General features: G+C 51.9%; 1 protein-coding gene across 2 annotated transcripts; it reads right to left on the reverse strand.

Annotated features, from left to right (window-relative positions):
* Positions 1 to 1,167: 1,167 nt before the first annotated feature.
* On the reverse strand, positions 1,168 to 26,317 carry SH3TC2 (SH3 domain and tetratricopeptide repeats 2). 2 transcript variants are annotated; one of them, XM_076350241.1, is made up of 17 exons: positions 26,257 to 26,317; positions 24,970 to 25,074; positions 24,570 to 24,697; positions 23,492 to 23,597; positions 22,992 to 23,135; positions 22,664 to 22,865; positions 21,942 to 22,015; positions 20,945 to 21,140; positions 19,761 to 19,897; positions 18,738 to 18,779; positions 16,931 to 18,634; positions 16,636 to 16,816; positions 14,974 to 15,124; positions 13,338 to 13,460; positions 12,660 to 12,810; positions 11,813 to 12,009; positions 1,168 to 1,481 (listed from the first exon to the last, which is right to left on the reverse strand). In XM_076350241.1, the coding sequence occupies exons 1-17, from the start codon at positions 26,264 to 26,266 to the stop codon at positions 1,377 to 1,379; spliced, it is 3,756 nt and encodes a 1,251-aa protein (XP_076206356.1). In that variant the 5' UTR covers positions 26,267 to 26,317; the 3' UTR covers positions 1,168 to 1,376. The 2 variants fall into 2 exon arrangements, with proteins under 2 accessions (XP_076206356.1, XP_076206355.1); XM_076350240.1 differs by lacking the exon at positions 1,168 to 1,481 and adding an exon at positions 9,922 to 11,454.
* Positions 26,318 to 26,659: the final 342 nt, after the last annotated feature.

Consider the following 26,659-nt stretch of genomic DNA (forward strand, 5'->3'; position numbering starts at 1 on the left):
AGCTGCTTAAAACCTTGGAGGTGCACCCAGTGGGAGGCCGGGCAGGGATGCAGAGCCACTCCAACCAGCCTCCTGCCATCAGAAACTGCCAGCCGCTCACCGGGGGCAAGGACTCAAGTGTCTGGGCTCGGTGGGAGCAGAGGAGCTCCCCAAGCCTGGCTGGACGAGCCTTTTGAGGTCCAGAGGGTAATTTAAGTGTTTACACAATCTCAGTGTCAGAACTTGGTAACGATTATCGTTTATTGCTGTCTAATTGTACGAGAAGCAATGCATAAACAGTTACCCTGGACATGTGTTGACTCGAAGTGTCCCTTTGCTGAGTAAATCCAGCTTAATTAATGCTTCTTAGAAGAGAAAGGGACAAGGCTGGCTGCGTGCTACATTCCGAAGTGAGTTGAGTGTTAGCTCATCTCTGCATCTACAGGCTACTGTGGGCTGAGAGCAGCCAACTTGTCTCACTACAAGAAGCCCCAGGTGATGAGGTGGTCACCTACAGCTCTGTCCCCTGTCATTCACCATGCTGGCAGTGTACTTGCCAGCTCATCCCCTATCCTAGGCAGGTACCAACACCCAGACACAGGATGACACTGAGGGCAGCTACCTGCAGCCTTCTGGAATTGGCTTGTGCTGCATCTTTTCTCCACTGAAGCACCACTGGAGAGCTGAGCAAGGGATCTTCCATCCCAAAGGAAGGCTGCAAAGCATCTACCCACTAAAGATGTTCCATCTTGTTTGCACTTGATTTCAGGCCAGCATGTCTCTCCACGTACCATCCCTTCCTCCTCTTCTGCTGCTTGTGAGCAAGATGGGACAGAGCAGGAACATTATCTGCTCCAAAGCCCAGTGCAAATGGGCTACCAGTGAGCCAAGTGGCTACCAGTGAGCTCAGTGTATGCCTCCCAGGCAGTTCACCACAATGGCAGGTGTAGATGGGCTTTGCTCCCAAGCCTGAAGAGCGGGGTGTCCAGGAACGGCTGCAGTAGCAGGTGGATGAACGCCAGAGCAATACTTCAAATCCCTGCAGCTCCCAGGAGTGAAGAGTGACTCCAGTTCCCCTTCTCTGCTGCCTTCATCCTCTTCTCACACAGATACCAGACAGCACTACTCTGCACATCAGCCCAGCTGTGAGCTTTTTGGAAAGTGACACCAAAACAAGGCAGGGAAGCCAGATGCAGGGAGAACATCCAGGCTAGCAGGGGCCGGAGGGGACCTCCAGGAAAGCCTGGTGCCTGGGGAGGGGAGGAAAGGCACTGTTTACAACAGCAGCTGGCCCAGCGACTCGCCTTTGTCCTGATCATGGTTCATGTTTATTTTTGCATCAGCCAAGGCCTCTCACCCTTGCTTGAAGGCAAGGGAAAGGAAAGGGCTCGTTTCCCTCAATCACACAGGAATGGCAGCTGTGGTTTGGCAGGGGATGGGTTCAGGATGCCTGTGAGAGCAGAGCTGTGTCTGTGAGGCTGCCCGAGGTAATGGCCTTTAGCCTGGAGAGCAGGAAATAATGAGCTGTTAATTATTCCTGATCTTCTCTCTCTCTCACATACACGCCCTGCACACATGCACTCACATAGGGATGGGCGAGGGGGTGTTGGCAAAATCTCAGCCATCCAAAAATGTGCATTTCTCTTTGCTATTTTCTCTCTCCCCTGTGGTCCAAATCTCCCAGACCCACCTCCCATCATTTCCCACATGTTCACCTGCCATCTGAGCATCTTCATCTCCTTGTCCTCTGCAGACAGGCTATGAATGATTCCCCTTCCCTGTAGTTCAAGCAGTGCAATCCCCTTGGAGAAACACCATGTCCAGGGAATGGGTATTTACACAGTGTCCTTTGCTTTGGACACTTGTTCCAGAACAGCAGGATCAGGGATCAGATGCTCTGATGAGGGATCAGAGCAGCACTGCCCAGGCCAGGCAGTGCTTCACCCTGCTCTTGGCTGCCAGTGCCCAGCACCATAACCTCCAAGCCTTCTGCAGCCCTGGGAAAGCCCAGATACTGGCATTTCAGATGGCCAAATCAAGCAAATCCAGGCCCCTGCGGTAGCATACATGTGGTAGATATGTGACTGGGAAATAGGAAACAGCACCTGCAGCTTCCTCGGTGCCTTGCCCTGGACCGAGCACTGAAGCTTGCCAGTGGTGCACTGGCAGCTACCCCATGGCCCATTAGGATGCTCAAGCAATAAAGGCAATACCTGGGACTGTAGAGACTGGCAGGGACTAGTACTTCCAGGCAGCATTGGAGGACCTGGAGCAGGAGGCAAGGAGGGAAGCATGGGTTTGTGCTGTGTGCTGGGCCACCACAAGCTTGCTGTGGCAAGCACCAGCCACAGGCAGGGAGACCATCTTAACCTGGCACCCATAGACAAGCAAACGGCTTCTGCCTCTCAGCAGAGCTTAGCGAGTGGGTCTAGAGCCGCATGCATGCAGTCACATTATCCCAAGGGCAGAGCTGGCCAAAAGCATGGAGAGGAGTGCTCACAGCCGTGCCATGCCGCTTACCTGCTTCTTTGGCTGAAGCACCAACAGGGGCGCAGAAACAAGCTGCCTCCCGCAGGCACAGGCAATCAGAGCCAAGTAATCCAGCAAGGTAAACAGAAAACAAACCAATGGCACCCAGAAAACAATGTGCACAGCAGCACACCAGCTTGCAGGCCCCAAGCCTTTTGACACGAGAAGGGAACTGTTTAGCAATGGGGAATTCTTCAGAGTACAATGGGGAGACAGCCAAACTGCAGCAAGGTTGGCTGGGAGAGGGTTATGAAGCCAGAGCAGCAGTGTTACCAGGAGAAACAGGCAAAGGCTGCACGTACATATGCTGCTAGCGGCTCTGGAAAACCCCTGCAGCACCCCACCCACAGAAGTGACAGGTAGGCATGGGAAAGGCTTTGTGACTGCTAGAAATCAGCGTCAATGAGCAGCACCTTATCAACAGTTGTGATCCAGGAAAACAACATCCAGTTGTGAGCCTGGAAGACAACAAATTTGTTTATGGCTGAAGTTCACAAAGCACCTGATCTGTAAGATAATCCAGCCTTCAGAGCTGTGTTTGTTCACTACAGGATGGGAAGAGGGAGCTTGTCTGAGAAAGGGCATCTAGGGGCAGGCTTGCTGGGCCAGTGAAGCAGGCTCAGCAATATTCCACAGCCCAGCAAAGGAAATAAGAGAGAAAAAACCAAAACACATTCAAGAGAATATGCAGAGATAAAAAGCAGAAGAGAAAGATAATTGCAAAGAAAGGTCTGTGGGTGGTGCTGAGAAAAACATTACAATGGAAAATGACGTGCATATGATTCCTGTACAGTCACCATGGCAAGAGAAATTGTTATCCTAAAGCTTGCAGAGCAGAAAAGCAAGGGAAGGAGCCACTGTGTCAAAGCCATGACTGAGGGTTTCAGATTATGCCCGTGGGTGACACTGCAGGTAGTGCAAATTTGCAGAGAAATGAGTGCCCAGAGTAGCTCAGTCAAAGCAAGGCAGCTGCATGCAGATCAACCTCAAACTCGGTGTCAGAATGGCACCGGGACATCAGGGGATTTGTGAGTGAATAGAAATCTCTTCAGAGCTCTGGAAGTGGAGACGGCACAGCCCAAGCAGGCAAAGCCACGCTGAAGTGTCTATGCTGGCACAACTACAGCACGAGCTGCAGGGTGGAAGTTCCCACACCACCATGGGAAGCAATGCAGTTGGAGACTTTGGTTAGCACAGACAATGCCACCAGCTCACAAATCCAGTGCCACCAAACCTCAGAGAAAGTCTTTGTGCATTAGAGGCAGAACAAAAACACAAGGAAGTCCCTAATGCAAGTGATGTGTTGTGACATGCCTCTACTAACACAGACTAAAGTACCCAAGATGGATTTCCAGGAGGGGCAGTCTTACAGAAGTGGTACCAATAAAAAGAAAGGAATGGTTCATGCAGTGCAGGATCTGCCCAGGGAAGATCTACTGCACTGGAACTAAAAATAAGGGAGGGAACAGAGTAAATTGGAAGAGAAGCCTCTCCACCAACAAGGCAGAGCCCATCAGCCATTCGCAGTCCTTCATGTGACATTTTCCTTCTCCACCAGCCAGATGTAGACAGTCACAACCCTGAGTTAAAATGCAAGTGGAAGAATGGACTGCCAGCAGCATGCCAGGCTGGCAGGACAACGTCACAGCAGATGACATTCTGGGGTAAGGCACTGAAACACCACCCTTCACAGCCCCGGCTTAGGTCTTCAAGGAGAGGCAGGAGCAGGTTTCAGCTTGGACAAAAGCAAGATGAAATTTTCAGCAACTGTGGCACCATCGAAGGGACACCTGCTGACTTCCAAAGGCAACAGCCTTCCTGCCAAAAAGCAAATGCACATCACCAAATGTCCCTTCAGAGACTATTATGATCTGTAAAGTATCAAAGAGACACTCTTGCCTAAATGTCTCTTTATCCATTGTATCCTTCTGCATGAAAATACAACAGATAAACAAGATCAAGAGATTTCCAATCTGAGATGAATACTGAGAGCAAGGAGGGCATCAAAAGAGTAGTTATCTGCCAGTTTTCAAGGCAGGTTTGGAAAGAATCTGAGAACAAACCACACTAAGACTGGCAAGTGCTCCTGTCTACTAGTTTATCAAGACAGCATCAAGGAGATTTAAGAGGAAAAGATGTCAATCCCAGACAAAGGCACTTTAAGGAGGAGTTCAGCAGAACACAGAAGGAAAACATAGCTGATGAAGGACTGACAGAAGGCAAGACAGACTCACAAACCCTACTCTGCAGAAGAAGCCAGGTACAAAGCAGGTCCTGTCATCCCCAAAGACTGGAGCTTCTGGAGTATCAAATAGCTTCCAAAATAGACATAAGATGATGCAGACTCAGAGGACAGAAAGATGAGTCAGAAGGCAATGACGCTTCTGCCAAGTTTGGCTGCCCAGGGATACACAGCATCCCTGCAGGTGCCTTGCACCTCAGCGGTGCTCCGGCATGGTCTGCCCCAGGGGTAGCCACCACCAGAGCACACAGTTTATTATACTATCAGATCATGAGATGGATAAGATGAGAAAGCCCAGCTGATAGGTTAGGGAAGTCTGGAAGACACTTCAGAAGAACACAAGCCTGACACACTGGCGTTATATAGGAACTTCTGCAAATCCTTCCCAAAGCACTGGAGCAAGGGGGTTTTTTTGCCTTATTAATATTGTACTAACACTTTGGGATCAAGCATGGTTTAAATCTTGGACAGCAGTAGGAAAAAGTCATGCTACAATTCAAAAACCAGCTGCAAGGAACTGAAGGTGTCCCAGGCAGAATTAAACCTTAGAGTCAGGACGTAAATGCTGCAGCCGTTGCTCCCTATGCACCGATGTATGTTTATGCATTCTTATGTGGCCCCAACGCCACTGTTAGAGCAGGTGCAAAAGAAAGAAAAAAAAACCAAAACAAAACAGAAAAATAAAACAACTACCCCATAACCAGTGCACAAAGGGAATTTTGTTATGTAAGAATTTATTCTCCCTTTCTCAGAAACCGTCTGGTGCTCAGGGGCTCATTTCTTTGTATTCATCCTGATTCCTGGACTGTATCCCAACAGCCTTCACAGCAGCCAAATACAGAGTCTTTTTTTTTCCCCCTCTCTCCTGTAGTGTGACAGGAATTGTTGGCACTTGTGCTGTTTCCTACACTTGTCTCCAGTGCTGTGGTGAGGGGAGCCTCTTGCTGACAGGTCTCCTGCCAGCATTTCCCTCTCGGAGGAGCCGTAGCTGTTCAGACGGCCTGCAGGAGCTGGGGAGCTATAAACAGCTTAGCTGGGACCCTTAGTGCACCCTGGCACCATCGCATTTGTCTGCAGAACTGGGACAAGACAGGAACATGGAGCTCTTTGTCCATCAACTGGTACCCAGGAGAGACAGTTGCCCTTCCATGTGTGCCTGTCACTAGCACACATGGTCTCTACCAGCTGTACGCTTGGAAGGGATAAAGTTTTCTGCACCATGTTTACCAGTTCACTCTCTCTGCCCTCTCCAGTCTGAGAGAGATGTTTTCCCTGGCAAAGCCCAGCACAGCATCCAGCACTGGTCTCCCATCAGTCCTGCTGAATGCAAAGTGCCCATGAGAGCAGAAAGCAACTCTGGAGATCAGTGCTGGTAAGTCCTGGTGGTACCTGTGTGCCCTGTGGCCAGTGACGGCAGAGATGACAGCTCCAGGGCTGACCCATGCCTGATGCCATCTCAGCACAAGAAGTATTTAATCTCAGCTCAGAATTTTTTTACATCTGGCCTCATTATTCCCTTTCCACAGTCATTGGCCACTTCCCAGCTGCTCTGTCCTTCCTCCCTCTTTGGTTTTGCTTCTCCCCTCCCCCAGGGACATGGCAAGCTCCCAGGGCAGAGGCACCAGCAGTGCAGACGTAGGCCCCCATCTCAGCACACGCAGACAGGCTGCATTGCGCTGCTGCCCGCCTTACCACAGTGCAGGGAAGGAAAGGGTTATTTAAGCACATGCAGTTACAGTTAGTGACTCTTGGCTGTTGCTCAGCCTCCCAGCATCAACCTCCAACACACCTCCTGGCATACATATTTATGATCCCAATTATTACTGAACAAAAACTCAGGTTGCTCTGAAAATAAATGATTTTTAATCTAAATTGCCCATTTTACATACTTCACCCACTTCTGCTTAGCAGAACAGCTGGTGTTTACCAACTTCTCATTACTGTTCCAAGCAACAGAGGAATATGCTGGCTGGAGAGGACAAGCCACCTCTGAGATAAGATGAGCTCAGGTTTACCTCTGCCTCAGACTCCCTGCTCTTCCACATCACTGATGAGCCTCCAGCAGAGGCAGGCTGTGCTGGAGGGCAGCCTCTGCCAAAGGCCAAGGCCAATAGAGATGGATAAATGATGTGACATCCTAGGGCACCAGCTACAAAACCTTGGCACTGAACTCCAGGACAGCTCTGCAGTGCCACAGTGTGCTTTTAGCAGGGGTGGTGCAGCAGCATCGGCTCTGGTTGATTACTGTGGTTAAGGGGAGGCCCAGGTGTGGGTCCTAGGGATGGGAGAGGCGGCTCCCACCCACGCCCTAGATCTGCGCAGCACACCACCGAAATTCAGACTTCCCTCCCAAGCAGCATGCATTTTCCCTGCCCAGCTGCCAGGCTTTGACAGGACTTAGAGAGGATTTCTCCCTCTCATTTAACCCATGGAATCTGAGGCATGGAGTGGAAAAAGGCTGGGTTGGAGCTGTATGGTACAGATGGGAATAGGAAGGTCCCTCCATCCAGCTCAGCCTCCGTCCAGCACAGGCCCAGTGAAGATTTGCAGCACTGTGCAGTGAAGGAATGATGAAAGATGTCTGCTGATAATTATTATTATTGTTGGGTGTTGTATTTCTGCAGGAAAGAGTAGTTTCCGTGTAAACCCAAATAAATCTAGCTATCTCTACACTTCTGTCCATATCCGTATTTACAGTTATCAGCGCTTCCTTTTTCCTAATGCCTCGGGAGGCTAACACCGGAGCTAAGATGATCCAAGAATTATTCTTGTCATGGTATTTCCACTGTCCAAGAATGAACATATGTTAAAGAAATCCAGTCCCTCTTTATTCCAGGCCTTAATTGGCCCCCTGAGGCATTAAACAAAAATGGGGTCAGAGTGCCAGTGTTGGCTCTTAGGTGGGCTTACGTCAGAAGTGGTAGCACTGGTGCCCGGAGGGTTGCACTGGTGAAAGATCGGAGTGAGACGGGTTGGCACCAGGTCCAGACATCGGCATGCAGAGGCACCGAAGCCAAAGCAAGGAGGTTCCTACAGCACCCTTCACCCTTTGGAAGTGCTGGAAAGGAAGGTGCTGCTTTTAGCAGCCGTGTGAAGGCACATGCTGCTGCACGTGGTTCCCATCGGTGCTATTTCCAGCTCAGCTGGCTGAGGACTGAAGGAAGGAAAACTCCTTCAGGACTAGGCACAGAGCAGACAGTCACATGAGGCTCAGAAATAAGTCACAAGCCACAGCAAGATAATGACACCTGGCGTAAGAGGAGACTTGATCCATCCTTTCCTTTTCCCCTATTTCTTCCTCCATCTGTTTGGGCTGACATTAGTGCTGGTGAAGGAGGGCTGGACACTGGTGGCCAACGCCTACCACAGTAGGATAAATACCTCCTGTGTTTCTACAGTCCTGCTCTTCCAACCTTCTCTTAGAGCAACATCACAGCTCTGGCCAGGCTCTGCACCCTGCAGCACCTCGGGGTGCGTACCTCTTATGTGGTCCCTGTGCTCCCTCCCTACATATACACATGGGTGTTCCCAGCTGTGTCTAAAAGACAGACAGCTCCCAGTCACTGTGCCCCGGGAATGATGGACAATATTCCCCCCACCCAGGAAGGAGTAGAGGACAATAACCCTCAGCCTGGCTGCCCCAGGACCTGAGCCATCACCTGGTGACCTCCTCTGGCACAAAGTCCTCAAAGCATATTTCTCTCCACAAAACTGCACTGGCGGCTGGAGGGACATGGTATCCTCACCCTCCCTCAGGCCCAGGCCCAGGAGCTGGTACGCTCAACTGACCACTCCAAGTTTCACTGTATTTCCAAGTATTATTATGAGTTTAGTTAGCCCTGGCCACCCTGACCTCTCATCCCACTAGGAAAACAGCCCAGCTTTGTCACAGTGTGTGGGAGCGGGCGGGCAGATGAGGGAGAGGGTAAATGATGTTTTATGGGACATTCCCAAGGAGCAAGTCTTTTTTTTCTCCCAGGCACCACAAATTTGTTTGCTGTGATTTAAAGAGGACACATTTGGTTAAAAACCATGGGCCAGACCCACAGTCCCTGCAAATCAGAACATCTCTGTTTGACTTCATGGAGCTTAGCTGATTTAGACCAGCTGAAACGCTGACCCTCTATGTTTAAACAAAGCCCATTTTTTCTCACTGGTGCTAGGCAGAACAACCTCTGGTTTTGGCTCTGGAAGGGATATTTTAGTGGGGATGCTCTCTGCATGATTCATCCTCCACTGGGCTTAACTTTGACAAGAACCACAACAGCCACTGACCACCGGTGTGGGTCTGGGGTCTCTGCCATAGATAAAGGCACAGCCACCCACATTCCAGCCCCCAAGTACAGAGCCTGGCCAGCAATGCAGCACCCGCCACTACAACCACTGGTAACAAAAGCCCCACTGGGATGCCTGGGCAGCAGCCTTGTGGTGGCCTTGGACCTCATCTCAGGGACCCAAAGTGCACTACTGAGAACCAGACTGGCAGGGTGCAGCAGGGCTGAGGAGCATCCCTAAGTGAGGTGCTGGGGGCAGGCAGGAGGAGAGATGGGTGGAGATCTTGGTGCCAGGGCACGGCACTTCTGCACCACATGGACTCTCAAGTCTTCCAGAGCCATCAAAGCTTCCCCCTCTCCCCTACCCTCGATAGCCTGATGTCCAGTCGTCGACCTGCCTTCTGGTATGAAGATGTGAGACTGTGCTTTTCCCCGTGTATGAAAGGGGGAACTGACCTGAAAAACTGCTGAAAAGATCCTGCCCTAGCATGGTGAGCACCAGCCACCTGAACTGAGAACAGGCAGCCCCATGGAGTGAGGCAGGGAGGTTTTGGGGACAGGTTCTCCCCTGAGCTTGCTGTATTTCAAACGGGAAGAAGATTTACCTCCTCTGAGCTTAGGGCTGAAGCTCCTCTAATGGCATTGCAGGAATGCTTGGTAAACAAGCAGTAAACTATCCATTGCCCCGATGACAGATGCCTCACAGGGATTAGAAGGGGAAAATGAACTCAGCATTTGTAAAGAACAGCAAGGAAATAAATGTTCTGCATTTAGCATTTCCAAGTAGAGGAACGCATCAGGGAGCGGGAAGGACTTGCAACAGGGTCTCCCTGTGAAGCCCCAGCTGGGTGTCTGGCCACTGGTTGTCAGAGCAAAGAGATGAGCTGGAAAAACTGCTCATTCTTCATTCTGCACCAGTCCAGACTGAAAACCGAGGTCGGTATTAGCCAGGAAGCGGCTCTCGCCCACTTGAAGCTGCAAACATGGGCATTTATTGCTCTCTGGTGGTGAGACAGGCTGTGGGGGAGAGCTGTGTGCTGCTCCCAGTGCTGGGCGGCAGCTCTCAGGAGAAGCCTCCTCGATGCCTCCTGCTCCCCCCGCTCACTCCGCAGAGGAGTTTTTGCTTCTCCTCCAGCCATGTAGCTCAGGGCACTTGAAGACAGCTTGCTGCCTGCTGGGCGGCTGGCTTCTCCTTGGGCTGCCAATGGCCCATGCAAAGGCAGTGCAGCTGCCTCTCCCAGCCAAAAGTCCCGCTGCACCCCGTCAGCACCCCTGTCCAGGAGGCTGGATATGTGCTACAGTGCAGGCCAGTGTGCCCAGCCTTGCTGTCCGCTCCCCAGTGCTCCTGCGTCCCGCAGGGCCTCTGCAGCCTGCAGAAGAGAGGCTGGGGAGGGTGCCGGGCTGCAAAGCCTGGGCCGGATCAGGACTGATGGGTCTTTTCCCGGGCTCATGCTTTAGGTGCTGAAAGTGCACATGGGCTGTGGGGCAGAAGAGGCCACCCCAGCTTCTCCAGTACCAGAGCTGAGGCTGTACAGCAGGGCTGGAGTGAGGGTAGGATCTGCATCCCCCCGAGCAGCTGCTCACCTGCATATGGGGCTCATCCCCGGGCGATGCTTGACCAACCCCTTTCATTTCTCCTCCTTTCCCTAATTCTGCCTCTCACTGCCAAAAGTTTTGGTGGTGCTTTGTACCAAAGAGGCCCCGGGCTCTGCAGAGGTATGGGTCACAGACCTCTGCAGAGCAGACAGGACAGAAACCAGATAGGAATAAATAAGGGAGTTGCTATTCAAGTTAAAACACATTTGGGTCGGGCTGAGCTGCCCCATGGGACCTGAGGTATGAGTGGCAGCTGGGGGGAACAGGCAGGCACATGGCAGCAGTCTTCTCTCCCCATCCCGGGCAGTGCAGCCTCACTCCTGAAATGCCATCTGTTGCTCAGCCCCGCTGCACCACACGCTCCAGCACTGCTGCCAGGGCCTCATCCTGCCCGGATGCCCAGCCTTGATGTGCCGCTTGGGCTGCGGTGCGCAGCCCTGCTCCTGAAAAATGAGGGCAGAGTCCCAAGTGCTTGGTCCCTTGGCTGTCGGGGACAAGAAGACCAAACGCTGCCATCTCCTTAGGATGCGGCGCAGGACCTCTCCTGGGCCGGTTGTTCTGGAAAGCCCATGGACCCATGCCAGCGGCATGGCATGACGCTGCTTGACGGCTCGCACTGGAGTCCCCGGGGTAGCGGGTCAGTCAGACGACATGGCCACCTTCGCTCAGCCACCTGGGCCGGTACATGGCACAGCCCGGTGTGCCCTCGGACCCCCGCAGGGCACCGGGGATGTCACCCAGCTTGGCATGAATGAGGCCTTGCAACTCCTGGTCTCCCAGCTCGGTTGCTGCAGCGAGGGCCAGGAGGAAGTAAGCTGCTGCGTCCTGTTCATCCTAACCATAAAGGACAGGGCAGGCATTAGGAAGTGGTTTAATTGAAGGTCACAGGGTATAAGGGAGCTGGAGCAGAGCCCGGTGGTTCCAGGCAGAACCCAGTGACAACTGACTTCGTTGGAATGGGCTCTATATAGTTGCAGCTAAGTGCCAGCACTTCTTTCCAAATTGCCTTTCCCCCTTCAAAACCTGGTTGTGCCAGCATTGTGCACGTTTATTCTAAAGCTGCAGGTAGGATGGAGAGTCACAGGACACAGCCGTCTACGTGTGTGGCTGCTCTGCCAGGAGATGTGATACTCCACCTCCAGCTCTCAAGACCAGAGTGCTCAACACAGCATCATGGAAAGAGGTTTCCTACCTTCAGTTTGTGCAGGGTCAGGTTGCCAAGGTGGCAATACACCTTGGAGTAGTACAGGGCCTCTCCAGAGCACTGCAGAAAGGGGGGACGCAAGGCAAGCGTCTTCAGGTAGCAATCTTCTGCCATCTCATACATATGCAGAAAATAGTAGACTGTAGCCAGGCGGTGGAATGCAACCAGCTCTTGCAATTGGTCTCCTGGAAAAGAGTTGCTGATACAGTCAGCCTGCAGCACGCTCGCGATACATCCCCAGCGCAGCATGCTGAGCCGCTCAGGGATACATTTGCTCAACAGCCTGGGGGCACGGGTGTCTTCATAAGGAGACACTGGGTTTGAAGATGGTCCAGAGAAAACAGAGCCATGGGCAGGATTGCTGATAGCAAGGCTGGACAGATTGCCCAGGGAGTATATTATTCAACCAGGCGATTTCTTGGGTGCTGGAAAGGGTTATTACAAGACTAGTTCCAACTCAGACATTTATGCTGGTATTTTGCCCATTCAAACTATTTCTGTAAAGGGAAGGGATGAATTTATCAGAAGAGCCAGGGCAGGGAGGAACTGTTCAGTCCTGTGCCTTCATCAGACTTCCCATGCTCCGGTGTAGCAACAACCCTCCCGTCAGCCAGTCCCACCACTGCCACGGCAGAGCTCTCCCATGTGGCTGTCATGCAGCTTAAAAAGGGAAGTGGCCTTAAAAAGATGTTACCCCTTAGGATAAGAAAAGGTCCAGAGGTCTTATGAAAGCAGGAGATTCCCCCTTCCATGTGCACACTGTTCTCACCCAGAAAGGCAACCCCCTCCGCAGGAGCCAGTAACTCCCTGTACCCTGCAGGTGTGCATCACTCACCGACCCTGATGCTCAGCCTGGCTGCCAGTGTGGCAAACTCCAGTGCCTTCTCGTAGCCCTGCAGCCCAATCTGCAGCTCTGCCAGCTTATTGAACAGCCGTAGCTCTGTCTTAATGGCCTTTAGTTTCCTGGCCAAGGGCACAGCACCTCCCTGAGGAGAGAGAACAGTGAGTCCAGCCTGTTCCTGGAGGTATCGGTGCAGCACTGCCCACAGAGGGGTGATAGAGCAGCAGGAGATGGACCAAGTGCTTGGCATGGCAGGCAGACAGTGGGGTGGTTGAGTGCTGCAGGTTCAGGTTCTAGCCCTTTCTTCCCCTTGAAAATGAGTTTTTCACGTCTCTGCCCTTCCTTAGGTGCCTGAAATACTGACTCTGAGCATGTCCCCAGGAGCAACCAGCTCACACGTAACACTGCCAGGATTTGTCATGTAAGGACCCTGTTCCCACCTCCCAAATGATCTCTGGGGTGAGCTGCAGCCATTGCAAAATATGTCTGTGCTCCAGGCTTCCCCGCTGCAGCAATGTTTGCACTCTGGCACACTCAGAACCACCCCATCCCTCTCCACCCTCCATCCCTCCAGCCTGGCCATGCAGTGCTGCAGCCAGCCCTAGGGCAAAGCTCCCCACAGCCATCACCTTGCGGGGACATAAGGACAGAAATGCTCGGAGGGATCAGTACCCTATAAAACTCCACCGCTCGATCTCTGTTTCGGCTGCCATTAAAAAAGGTATCGCCTGCTTTTTCATAAAGATCCATGGCCAAGGAGAAGTTCTCGGATTTCAGAGCAGTCTGAATGGCTGCCTAGAAGGAAAAGGAACCAGAATGAGACTTGGAAAGAGACATGTGCACATAGACATTGGTGTGATTAAATAAAACCAAGTCATCGTAAACGTGAGCCACAGTGCTCCAAACAGCATGGACACAGGTTGGCCAGCAGGCGTGTGGGACTGTTGTGCTGCATTTGCAAGTGATGTGTGTAAGGATGGAGCCAGGAACCACGTAACCCATCCCTGTGCAGGGTCACTGTGACAGACTGATCAGCTGGGATATCCAACAGCATCAGGATTTAGAGTCGGGACAGTGCAGCCAGCAGCTGTCCTGGCCCTGGTCTGTCATTGGTGTGATGGAGCCAACGTGACGATTGACAAGGGGAACGGACAGCTGATACAAAGAAAGGGCAGAGCCAGCAGGAGGGAGGGCAGGTATGCTAACTCCTGGGAAGAAGAGTTATTTGTGCCAATTATGCACTTGGCCCTGGTGCCACCTTCCAGCCAGAACATGTTGTTCCTTACACCGTGACATTTTATCATTGTCAGTGACCTTGCCTGGGAAGGGGCCCCTCAGGGACACAGACATGCCCTGCTGAGATCTGGTGTCAACTGGCCCTTCTTAATGGGAAGTCACCCCTCCTTTAGCCCCTGCCTCCCTGCTTAAACCATGAGCCAGGGAGGCAATGATGGCTCTTTGTTATGGGCCTCAGATCTCCCTTGTGAACACTAGGAAACAGGCTGACGCCAAAGCCACCTATTCATTTCACCCAGGTCACTGAGCAGCCACCCAGTACCAGTAACTCCCTGCCTTTACCAACCTGATTTAGGGGCAGGCTAGTGTGGCTCATGGGAAAGGCTTCTCTCCTTGTTCCCACCACTGTGTACTTCAGTCACCCAGCCCCACCAGTTCAGAAGTGCTTCTGGGGTAGCAGAATGAGGACCCAAAACATCCTCTACATGTGTCCAGGCTGGTGCTTTGCTGGATACCCCAGCTCAGTGCAACCCCAACAGACCTAACCAGCCTTCTGCTCTGCTTACTCTGGGCATGTGAAAGGATTTCCCATCTTTTAATAGAAGCTGCTCCCTGAATGAGGGAGTCCTAAGATTTTATGAGCTGCTCTTTGCAGCTCAGCTGATAAAATAATGCTAGAGATGGAAAGAAGCCAGTAGTCTTCTACTCCAAGAAGTCTCCAAGCATTTCCCCGGCACTTTACCCCTTATCTATGTGTATTTCAATGGGAACCGGTCACCTGGAACCTCCAGCTTCCTTTGGCGCTCCTACATCACTTTCCTACTCAATAAATTCACTTACTTTCACCCAAGAATCCTCTAAACCCAGTGTATGGAAGGAAAGACAGGAAATGTAGTGCCAGATAGTGCATGAGTGTAAGGCAACAGCTCCTCCTTCCAGCAGCAGATTTACACTGCTCATAGGAACTTCCAGGTCTTCCAGCCCCAAAAGGCTCCTACCAAACCACACAGCAGTGATGGGAATGCAGCTAGCCAGGGTGAGAATGGGAATACTCCAGCCACCTCCTTCATACCTGAAAGTACATTTCCACCAGCTCATCTTCCTGCATAAGATAGTAGAGCCTTCCTGCCTGCAGCCAGGCCTCTGCTGCTTTCACAGTCTCCTCAAGGTCAATGAAGATCCTTAGACTCTGTTTGGTGCAGTCCAGGGACTGTCTCAAAGTCCTGTGATGATAACAGGAAAAAAGACATTACAGAGAAATCACATGACACCCCCACCAAACAGCTGCAAAGCTACCACAACACCTTGCCATTGGCAATCCTGTCTTCTCCTATGGTTGCCAAAGGTTAGAGACAAATGGACAGCCACAGCTCTGAGCAATATGTCCTGGTAAAATCATGGAAGTCTCCATGCTTTAGTGCACATGTGTGTATCATCTGGCAACTTTCAACCAGCCTGGGTCGCCAGTGCTCAGCACAGCCCCAGGGCAGCCCACTCCCAAAGGGGTTGCTCCCCACCCCTGCCCATTTCAGCTAAAAAAGAGGGTTTTGTCCAGGTCATCTGCAAACCCTATTTGCCCCCCTACACTAAGCCCCAAAGTCACTCCCAGCTACACATGGGAGCATAGGCAGGGAGTGCTTGCACCTTCATTTTCCAGACAGCATCTGGCACCCAAAACCACATCTCTGCCTATTGTTTGTTCCTTGGTGCAGCCAAAGAGGCAGATCTGTGGCCACATGTGCAAGACCTTACAGCTCCTTTTCAAGCCCCTGGTCACTAGAGGACAAAGGGACAAGCAGCAGGATGAGCCAGTGGGTTGGACACACTGCCTGCAGAAGGCAGCTGAGGCGAAGGGAGCGCCGGGCAGTGCCCAGGGCATGTTTGTTTGCTTGGTGTCTCGCCTGCTGGCATCAGGGCTCCAGCTGTCCTTTGAGTCCAGGGAATGGGGTGCTTTGTGATCTTAAATAGCACTGTTCACATGACAGGCATCTGCTTCCTAAATTCCTTCCCTCTGAACTCACTGTGACCTAGCATGGGGAGGTTAACATCCAAGTTAATGACAGCCCCTGCCCATTTGTCCTTCTGGGACATGGGAGCTAGCTCTTCACTATTTGACACATTTGCCTTCAAAAACTGAAGAAAGTCTGTGGTCTGTCCAGGTCTCTTTCTCTCCCCTCCCGCCTAATCTAATCAGTCACCTGCATGTGTCAAGTGGGAGACTGAAAGGTGAGCTGATATGGGGTCTTAAGTACCTCCCTGGGGAAAATATTCCAGCAGAGATAGGAAGGGCAGGCTCAGTGGCTGGAGGCTGAAGCCAGACTTATTCAAATAACAGATAAGGAACCTATTTTTACTGGTGAATGGTGATTAATCACTGGAATAAGCCTCCAAAGGAAGTGATGAATTCCCTGTCACTAGGTCCCCTCTGATCAAGGCTGGATGTCTTTCTGGAAAACTGTGTTTGGCCAGACCCCCGTTCTGTCCCAGCTAACAGGCCAGCATTTGCCTGGCTGTCACGGTGCTCTGGTTGACATTGAACTGTTCCCCTCTTCACCGCACAGCGACAGCTCGCAAATCTCAGCAGCTCACTAACCCACAGCCTGCCCGCGGGGCAGCTAGAGCTACCACACACCTTCCCCACGTCTCTCAAGGGACACCCCAGGAAAGCCACTGCTCTTGCTTTGGGTGAGCAGGGACCCCACTCTAACAGCATCTACACACAGACAGGACTTACTCGGATGTGCCCAAAGCCTGATAGAGCTGGCTGAGGGTCTGACGGACATTGCCTTCCATCTCTCTGTCCTGGAGCTGTTGTGCCAAAGATACCCAGTGCTCGTGGTAGGTAATGCAGGCCTGGAGATTGGGGGACACTTTGCTGTAGAAATGGCAGAGAGACTCAGTGATGTGAAGCTGACCTGCATGGTACAGGGAAGGGAAAAGGACAGGTCAGGGGGCTGCATTAGGGACCTGACAGGGTGCTGCACAGAGGTGAATGCTGCCCTGGTTCCCGCCAGCAAAGCTGTACTCACTCCTCACGTTATGCCACTTCAGGGCAAAAACCAATGCCAGTTCATAACAGAGTTTGCCATCTTCCATTCTCTGCCTGTTCACCATGGCCTGCGCTAGCCACAGGAGCACCCGCACCAACTCCATCTCCAGGTCTTCACTGCCCTGGAGCTCAGCATAGAGCTGAGCCGACTGGAGCAGGTAGAGCTCAGACAGCTGGCTCGCCCCGTGTGAGAGGCTCAGCTGCCCCAGGTTAGCCAGGGCAATAGCCTGGTTCCTCTTGTTCCCAGTCTCCTTGGCTTTGTGCAGGGCCCGGAGGTAGTTCTCTGCAGCCTTTTGCACCTGCCCTTCTCCTTTGAGGGCAATGGCCAGGAGATTGTGCACGGCTCCCCCCTGAGTCACGCTGTCCGTCCCATGCAGAGAGTGCAAGAGCTGCCACATGATGTCTGCAGCTGGGCCCGGCTGGCTGTTCAGGAGATACATCCACCCCAAAGAGAGGGAAGACTCAAAAGCCTCCTCCTCGCCCATCAGCCTGCTGAGGGTTACGGCCGTGGCTGCGTAACAAACTGCCCCGTCCAACACGCCATGCTGGAGGTACATCCTGGACAAGATGGCACACAGCGTCCTCTGGATGGGCACAGCTCTTCTCTCGCAGGAGAAATGCAGCGCTTGCTTGAGATAGAAACAAGCCAGTGCTGGGATGCTGCTCCTCTCCAGTTGGCTTCCCAGGAGTTTGGAAGTATTTTGGAGGATGAAGCCAGCTCTCCAAATGGGTGTTGGTGCCCCCTTGATGCCACTGGGAGCAAACAACCTGGCGGAGGCCAGTGCGATATTTGGCAAGTACTTCTTGTCATACAGGTAGCTCAAGATGGGGGTGGCATCCAGTGGCACAGAACTAGTGTCCGGGCTGAGTAAAGTGGTGGTGAGACATTGAAGATGCTCGGTAAAGGGCAGCACTTCATCATTTTTGCCCAGTTGTAGGAAGAGCTTGACAATAAGGAAGCAGACCCGTGCTTCCAAGGGAGCGTTACCCACAGCAATGGCTTCCCTCAGGACGTACAACATGACTTCCAGCTCGTTCTCAGAGCTGAAAGAGCGGCCAGGCAAGCAGACAAGCAAGGCCACCGTTTTTCCCAGCAGGGAGGAGAACTTGTGCTTCATGTTCTGTTTCAAGTAGATGGAGGCAAGGTTCACGTGCAACGCAGCCAGCAGGGGCAGGTCCCCAAAACCCCTGTCCAGGATGCTCATGGCTTCTTCAAAGTAGACTCGAGCCTGAGAGAACTTGACCTTTTTGATGCAGAGCTTACCCAAGAGGAAACAGAGCCTGACGTGAGCCCAAACTGAATGAGTCCTCTTGGCCCAGTTCCTGGATGTCTCAAGGTACAAGACTAGTTCATCCTCATCAGAGAAACCATAAAAAGTGGAACTGAGAAAGGAAAAACTGAGATCATAGAGGCTTTGAAAACCGGGCACATAACTGTCTTGGTTAAGGAAAGTCAATATGGGGTTAAAGACATCAGCATCTTCCATGTGTCCAGCATTCAGGTCAATAAAGAACTTGGGATCATCAAAATCATCCAGCTTCTCCAGAAGAACGTCTTCCAACGTAGCTGGGGCTGATTCACTCCCTGGACTAGACAGTTCGGAGGTGCTAGTCGTAGCCAAGCCATTTATTTCCTCCCAAGATTGGAGCAGCTGGATATCTTTACAGCCATGGAGAACAGCCTCTGGAAGGGACAGGCAAACCATAGTGGGATGTTTCCCCATGTCAAAATTCACCCTCAGAAGTCATCATAAAAGCATCCCATTCTGTCCCCTCCACATACTCACCTGATGGCACTTTCGGGAACATGGCTGTAGGTTCAAAACCATCTACACAGAGACAAACAGAAAACAAAAAGCCCAAAGCCTTGGTCAGTGTTAATGTGCAGACACAGTGCTCAAACCTTACAGAGATGTCCTGCAGCTCTGCTGAACTCCAGACCCGTATGTGGGAGAGCAGGCTCACTTCTGGCCACAAACACCACATGCAGCTGCAGTTTCAACCCCTCTGTCTGCTGGGGCTTGGCTCCGTGTAAGACCATGGAGAACAGCTTTTAGCTGGTGGTGGGGTGAGCACCGGTAACATTATAGTTACCTGGGAACAAGCAGGTCTTATTTTTTACAGGTAGAGTTTTATCAGCTCTGTCTCTCTTAAGAGCCTTGTTCTGTCTATTCAGAGGTTTCAGATATGTGTGTATCTCTGACAGGCTCTACCCCGGGCTCATTGCACCTCAGCTGGCTGTTCTGGGAGGTCCCCTGAACCCCAGGGGATCCTAGGCTCAGCCCCGCATGGCCACACTGTGCTTTTAGGTAGTGAGAAGGCAAGAAACAGAGACAGATAAATTAGCTGTGGTCCAAAAGCCACACAGCAAGCATAGAGAAACTGAGAAGACCACCCAGGAACCCTGATCTCCTGGCTCCTGCTGTGGGCATGGAGACAATGTCACCTGTCACTTTAGCTGTGCATCCCTCTCAATATACACCCAAAGGTCAGACAGCAGCAGGGGACCTGCTGTAGGCAGGGATCTACAGCCAGGATCAGTCGAGAGCAGCATCTGCCAGGGTGAACCACAGCTGAGGAGCTGCCCTGGAAGCAAAGAAGACCCTTGCAAACCACAGTGTGGCAAGGCCCAGCTCTTCAGGGTATCTACAACCTCCACGACCAAGCTGAGCAGAGGGCTTGGAGGCTGTCTCAACCACAGCAGTTGTCTCCCCTGCAAAGCCCTGAGCAAGGAGCTCTCTAGACACTGCCCAGCATTGCTCTCCGTGGGGAGCCATGGGGCTGGGCATGTGAGGAGAGGGGAAACTCACCCAGCCGGTACACAGAGGTGATGTCAGTGTGTGCCAGGTCACCGAGGAGGGTGGTGAAATGCTGCTCGCCGCCATTGCAGGGGATGCGCAGGAGGGGGGATTTTTCTTCTTCGCTCAGAAACATCAAGCCCTTTTCCCTAGGTTGAGGCAGACATCAGGGGAAAACAGTCAGTGTCTCTCCATCCCCTGACACTACAGCTGTCCTGTGGGATGGAGATGGACTTTCCCATCCCTCCTCTTCCTCCCACCAGAAAAGCTCTGCTGCAGATGGATAGCAGAGTCTGGACACCTTCCCCATCAGGGCTCTCAGATCCAGCTTCTCCATGGAGGAACCGATGGGTGCCAGAAGGAGGGACCTATTGGTCTTTTTTTTCTCCAGAAGCCCTTCCTGAGGCCAGAGCATCATCTGATCTCCTCTCTGTTCTCTGTAGCGTTAGACAAAAGTGCCTAAGATTTACCTTGAGTGAGCCTGACCCAGGAAAGCCCAACAGACCTAGCACCAGGTTAAGACCCAGTCCTCCCACACACACTCTTGGAGGAGAAGCCTTTTTGGATGGGTATTGAACCGGAGCTATGTCTTAAGCCACCAACAAACACAACTGCCTGGGTCATCAGAGTGGGGTTGTGTCACCCTCCCTCCCTGGATAATTCCTGTCTGTGTCCTTGGGAGGGTGTTTAATTCTGCTCAGTAAGGAACTGTACCAGTGGTCATGCTGCCTCGACATCCCACAGAAAGCAAAGGGGCAGAAGGAAGCAAAGCAGGACTTGGTTTCCTCGGCAGTGATCGCTCTCCCCACCCTTGCCAGACTCACAGCCCCTCAGACAAAGCTACAAAGACAAGAACATTTCTAGGTGAAACTGTGAAGCCAGCTCGTCTGGTACACAGATGTCCTGGGCTGCCTTAACATAAAGCCAGGTCTAGCCTAGGGCCAGATCTGTTCCTTCCCAAGAATCACCTGAGGCAAGTGAAATACGATTGCTTTGTCTGGGCAGAGACTGCTGCAGCCTGTTGGCAGCAGAGCCTGGCCAAGGCTTCTGGACAGACCTCAAAAGGATCCTCTATGAAGGCCTTGCAAAGCAAATTACCTGCCCTGGACTCTCACATAGCCTTGAGTTTGGACTTGGAGTCTTCCCCTCACTTTCTCCTGAGTTTAAATTAATCTAGATGATAGCAGTGAACTTACAGAGGTTCGCAAGCCTTGGGATTTATGTATCGGGTTGGGACAAAGCCGATGCTGCCACTGCTGAGGCATTTGCCCACAAACCATGGGAGTCCTGGAATGAGGAAGCCAATGACTTCTATGCTGTCTCCTTTGGAGAAACTCAGTTCATCCCATGCTGCTCCTCTGTGGTCCTCTGTGGCTGTGCACCTGCCTTTGACTGGGAAACCAAGGCAAACAAGGGCATTTCAGTGTGAGGCCACTGTTAAAACTTCCTCACTAGAAAAGACTTGGGCAAGGAGAGACCATGATTTCAGCTTGAGAAGGCTGCCTCTCTGTCCCCTAAGATTTATTGTGCTCTCAGACTCAGATCTCTGCAGTTGCTTCTGGAGAAGAGAATTATAATAAAATACACAAGAAGCACGGATAAACACTACACAGCCAAAGACCTCTGAGAGCTGCAGTATGGAAGGTGGCTGGAAACATGGAGCTTCACAGAAGCTGCACTGTCTCAACTCTCTGCCAGGAGTTGAAAACTTTAGCAGTGCAAATGTCCATCACACTACATGCCAAACACACACCTGCAGTGATCTCCTGTGTCCAGCACGCTCTGAACAGTGCCCATGTCCGGGCAGGAATGGCCTGGGGCTAATGGGTGAACGGTGGGCACAGGTTTCATGTGCACACTGGTGGGAGCCTAATTATTTATAACTTCAGTCCCGAAAGAATTAAAGGAGAGATAGAATTGCAGTAGAATAGAAAAACCCAGTGGCAGAAGGATGCCATCAGCAGCCCTCTGTACTCTGTGTTCTTCAGATCACCCTTCTAAGTACATGCAATTTGCAAGCTCTGTTCTCCATTCAAGAGAGTCCAAAGATGCAGTATTCCCTTAGAGCACCTTGCAATGGAGTGTCATTGTCAGAACAAGAGATGGGTCCTTTGCATTTGTGGCCAAACCCAGGTTTGCAAGAGCCGTGCCCTTCCCTGGGAAGGGTAGCTGCGTTGCACAGGTATCACTCACCAATTGGCTGAGAGGTCGTCCCACTGATCTCCTGGGAGATGCCAAAACTCACAGCATAATTCTTCAGGAACCACCTGCAAGGCAAAGGGGAACCACACTGGTCTTCTCTGAGCAGTCCCGTCCTCAGGCCATCACCAGGGATGGTCTCACACAAGCAGGACAGATGTTCTGTCCCCTGGGAGTGCCAGAGCTGCTGTGGAGCATGGCCAGCACAGCCAGTCCAGTAATTCCTTGTAATGGTGTTACTGGGCACGGAGGGCAGTTTGCACCTCACGACTGCAGCCTCACACCACATGGTAAGAGCAGGATAATTTTGCCACCCTGTAAGGAGGATTTCACCACACGAGTACAAGAGGAGCTGCGGGTGTCTTTGAGGCTCAGCCTGCTGTCCAGCATGAGGCCCCACTTTCACCGGCATTACCTAAGTCTTGGGCTATGCTTTTTCTCCCAGTTATTCACCTGTAAATCACAAATAATCTCATGTATGACCTAAATCAATATCATACAAGAATGATATCTGAGGTATGTCCTTGCTCTGTTCCATTAACAGGACCTGAATTGGTTCCAGTGGTTGCCTTTATGCATAATGCATATCCCCACAAAATTACGTAGCTCTTGCCCATTGCCAGAGGCAAGAGCAGTTTCTCACCCCAGGCTTGGTGCTGCATCAGGATCAGGAAAGAATCTTGGCTTGAGCACTATTACTTGGCCAGTCTACTTACTGGTAAAATGGGTGAGGTATTGGCTCTAGAGCTGTCACAGGCACCAGGCCTCGTTGACCCGTCAGTAAAGACATCCCTTCCCACTTGGACTCCTCTCCAACGTTCTTCACATGAATCAGCTCGTTCTTGCAGAGCTGCAGGCCTTCCTCTCCTTCCTGCTCCGGCTGCCAGACACCGGGCACTGCTCTGGAAAAAAAGTTACCTGCAGATAGAAAGAGTCATGCTCAGGTCAATGGCATCAGTGCAAGACATAGCCCAGCACAGGGCTACAACACAGCCCTGCTGAGATGCTTTTGAGGATGTCCCTACATATGCAGTCCCTTCTCACCTTCCTGGAGTAGCAGACCCATATATATGGTAGACAAGCGATCTTCATCCACAGTAACTCTGATCTCTGTGTCCTCCATCAGAGCACAGTTTAGCCAGTACTCCTGGTCAAAGAGAAGCTGCTCCAAGCATCTGCCCACATACCCTAAGAAACCAAGAGGGAAAGCAGTGTTAGCACCCTCCTTCACTGGGCAGGATGAAGTGCTCTTTGGATGTCTCCCAGTCTGCCATCTGCTACCATGCTGTGAGGCAACAGCATCTAATTCTGTCTCCATCCCCAAAATGCAATAGAGGCATTACCCAAAAGGCATCCTCCTGGGTCTCTTTCACTGATCCAGACAGTAGTTTCCTAAATCTGTAGATGGATACCAAGGTCTTCTAATTAATTTTCTTTATCTGTCCACCCTGTTACATTACTGTTTTTTTGGTGTCAAATAATACCTTCTCCAAAAATGCTTCTCACACTGCCTGTTTAGATCTCCCACACCTTGAAAACATTACCTAAAGTCAGATATGTGGAAAACTTCCAGACTTCTTCTAGGGTTTTGAAGGTGAGGAGGAACCGATCCTCCTGGGCTTGCATACAGACCAGCCTGGCTGACAGCTCCTACACACAGAAGACAAAGCAAGATTAAGGGACGGGCCTGGGACTCTGACAGGGGGTCTCCTTTGTCAGTGTGGGAATAACATTAGACCCTGGAATGAGACTAGGCACTCATTTATTAGCATAGTTGAGACCGAAGCTGTGCGAGTTGGTTGCCTGGGGACTCCAGCCAGCTGAGTCCTTCAGCCAGGAGGGATGGAGTACCTGCAGTGACAACTGCCCACGGTGCAGCAGTGGGAGGGCGAAGAAGCTCCATCTCCTTCTCCAAATCTTTTCCCCCATGGTGCACACCAGAACCACTGTGCTTTTGAAACCCAGACACCTGAACCATGCCACGGGAGGGTTAATGTTCAGTCAGGAGAGGCACAGCTTCCAAACTGCAGCTCTGAGGCTGAAAGCAGTAACTGTGCCTCGAGGGAGAAGCTCTCCTTTCACTATTGCTGGCACTAGTATGTCTGCACTGTTCCAGGTCTTCTGGGAAGCTCTGCAGGGAACCCTGAGGGGCCAGGGCCTTAAAAACCAGCAGGGAAGGAGGGTTCAATCCAGGAAATGTCTCTATACCTGTAGTGATTTTTCTATATGAAGCCAAATACTCTGAGAACCCCTGTGCATGTCCGAAGATGCCACCTCCACTGGGGACCTGAGTCTGGCACACAGCTTTGGTGATCCCAGCCCTGTGAAATGCCAGCTGTTTAGACTCACCCCAGGACTATCTGCGTGATCCCTCAGGCAGCTCAGAGCCTCCAATATGAGGCTCCTGACATGAGGCTCAGCTTTGCATCTGCCTCTCGCCTGTTAGCAGTTCATTTCCCCCATCATTCCAGTCCCCTACAGAGTCCCCATGTGCAGGAACACACCCTGCAGCGGCCTTGGAGGAACTTCTCTTTCTCGTCTGGGTTTGGTGTCCCATCACACATCCCATCACACCAGAAGCCTCCCAGCACATGCTCTGCCCCGTCGGGCTGGGGCTCCTACCTTGAACAGGGCACAGACGTCTCTGTCATCATTGTCCAGGGCCCGCAGCTTCTTTCTGGCTGCTTCCTGGAGCTGGGAATTGAGGCACTGGGAGGAGCGGCTCTCAACGGAGAAGAAGAGCGAAATCTCTTGAAAAGGAAATGTGCAGGGTTAAGGGGGAGAAGGAGCTGCATGCCACACAGAGCTGCCTCCGCCACACTGCCTCCCTGCAGCCAGCCCCACCAGTGCCTCCAGCCCTCGCCTGGTTGCAATGCTCAAACAACACAAACCCAGCCTATCATCCCCCTCCAGCACAAAGATGAGAAACTCAAGGGATGACAGGGGGTCAGTTAGCTGTGGTGCCAGGCCTTGCCACATTCAACCACTGGAAATCTGAGTGATCCCAAAGGTAGCATCTTACCTGGTGGAAAGCCCTCCCTGAGAGCCAGCAGCACCGAGGAGGGGTCCGGCAAGGCTTCTGCTGCCTCGGTAGCAGGGTCACTTGGCTCTGATGCCCCAGCCTTACCTAGCAAGGAGGGCAGACACAGAAGAGCTGCCTGTCAAATTTTGTGGCAGCGGTCTATGATATTCTGCCTAACCATGCCACCTGAAAGCAAAGCCCATGGGTTGCACTGCAGATCTAGCTGGGGATTGTGTGAACCTGGTATCACCTTAAAATCATGCTTGAGGGCGGAGGCAAGATCCATGGGATTGATGTGCCCTAACTACATGATACCCTTGACGACTGGCTTCTTTCTGGTGCTGGAGTGGCTTTGAAGTGAGGGGACTTTCCCTCCTTGCTCTTGGGACAGACCCTCACTGAGCAGATCTGGTAGAGGGATGACCCCATAACACAGAGATTTTTTTGGAGGAGAGCTCAGAGCGAGAGCACTTCCCCAGCGCAGGAGAGCCAAGGGCTTGCAAAACTCTTTGCTCATCAATTTGACAGTCAAAATGAGATTTTCTCCCCTGCCTGCTCTGGTTGGTATCTGAAATCCAAGCTGCGTTCTCCCTGCTTCACACATCATCAACTATTGCCATAAAGGATTCGGGAACTGAAACTTTAGCTGGTAATTATGTTAATGAAGGCTGAGGCACATAAAAATCCAGCTTGCTCTTCCACAGTTGTATTGGCTGTGGAGGGATAACGAGATTAAAAACCAATTTTTGTCAATAATCAAATTGGACTTGTAAGACAAACGTGTACCTGGAGATCTGGAGCTGGAACGTGCAGCGGCTTTTGTAAGTCACTTCTGTGACCATAACGATACTCTACAGTTCTTTTTATTGAGCCAGCTTTGCTAGTCAGTCAAATAAACTGTTATTTGCATGCAGAATTATAATCCTTATTTATAGATAGCAGTAGAAAAGAATGGCCCAAGGCTGGACATGTAATGAATGAGCTTTTCTTTGAAAGAAAAGGCTCTACGTTTCTCAACAGCTGATTTGAACACACTTAACAAAGGACTCCATCCAGCAACTCTGTCCCCTTTCACACATTGGGGAAATGGAGACAGGGAAGCAAAACAAGCCAGAGGCAGAGCTAAACCCGAGCTGGCTCCTGCCTGGGCTGGGCTTACCTGCCAGTTGCTTCACTCCTCCCTCCCTTTCTCTCCTCCCTGCATCCCAGTAGACCCTGGCAGGCTTCGCTGGGTTTGGCAGGGCCCAGTGGGCAGGGGCTAGGTCCCCTTTCTGTGGGGGTGGGTACCTGATGCCATGGTCTTCTCCTGCCACCATTTTCCCCGGCGCTCGGCTGCGGTGCGCTGCAGGTGGTCCCAGCGGGGCAGGAGCACGGGCGAGTGGGGGCAGCAGGAGTCACACTCTTCACCTGGGGAAGACGGGTGGTGGGGAGAGGTGTTTGGACCCCCAGCAGAATGCTCCCCACCCGAGGGGTCTCCATATGATGTGCCGAAGGAGGTGGCAGGTTGGACACCACTCATGCCACCTCTGCCAGCAGCATGACAAAGCATGCTGGTGGGTCTCCGCAGAGCCAGGCAGGGGCCAGGGCTCACTCGGGTGAGAGGAGAAATGGGTTTGTTCCCCGCAGCACTTGCCGATTCAGTGTTTATTTTTGTTTGGGCCAGGCTCAGAAGGGGAACTGGGAGCTTTTT

Source organism: Aptenodytes patagonicus, chromosome 12, assembly GCF_965638725.1.
Source record: "Aptenodytes patagonicus chromosome 12, bAptPat1.pri.cur, whole genome shotgun sequence".
Classification (NCBI taxonomy): domain Eukaryota; kingdom Metazoa; phylum Chordata; class Aves; order Sphenisciformes; family Spheniscidae; genus Aptenodytes; species Aptenodytes patagonicus.

What these genes read in the sequence shown, in the direction of transcription:
- SH3TC2 (XM_076350240.1), bottom strand. An exon ending in GGGTCTGCTACTCCAGGAAG is followed by an intron (nt 22,866 to 22,991) that starts GTGAGAAGGGAC and finishes TTCTATCTGCAG; the next exon opens with GTAACTTTTTTTCCAGAGCA. An exon ending in GAAGTGGCATAACGTGAGGA is followed by an intron (nt 16,817 to 16,930) that starts GTGAGTACAGCT and finishes TGTACCATGCAG; the next exon opens with GTCAGCTTCACATCACTGAG.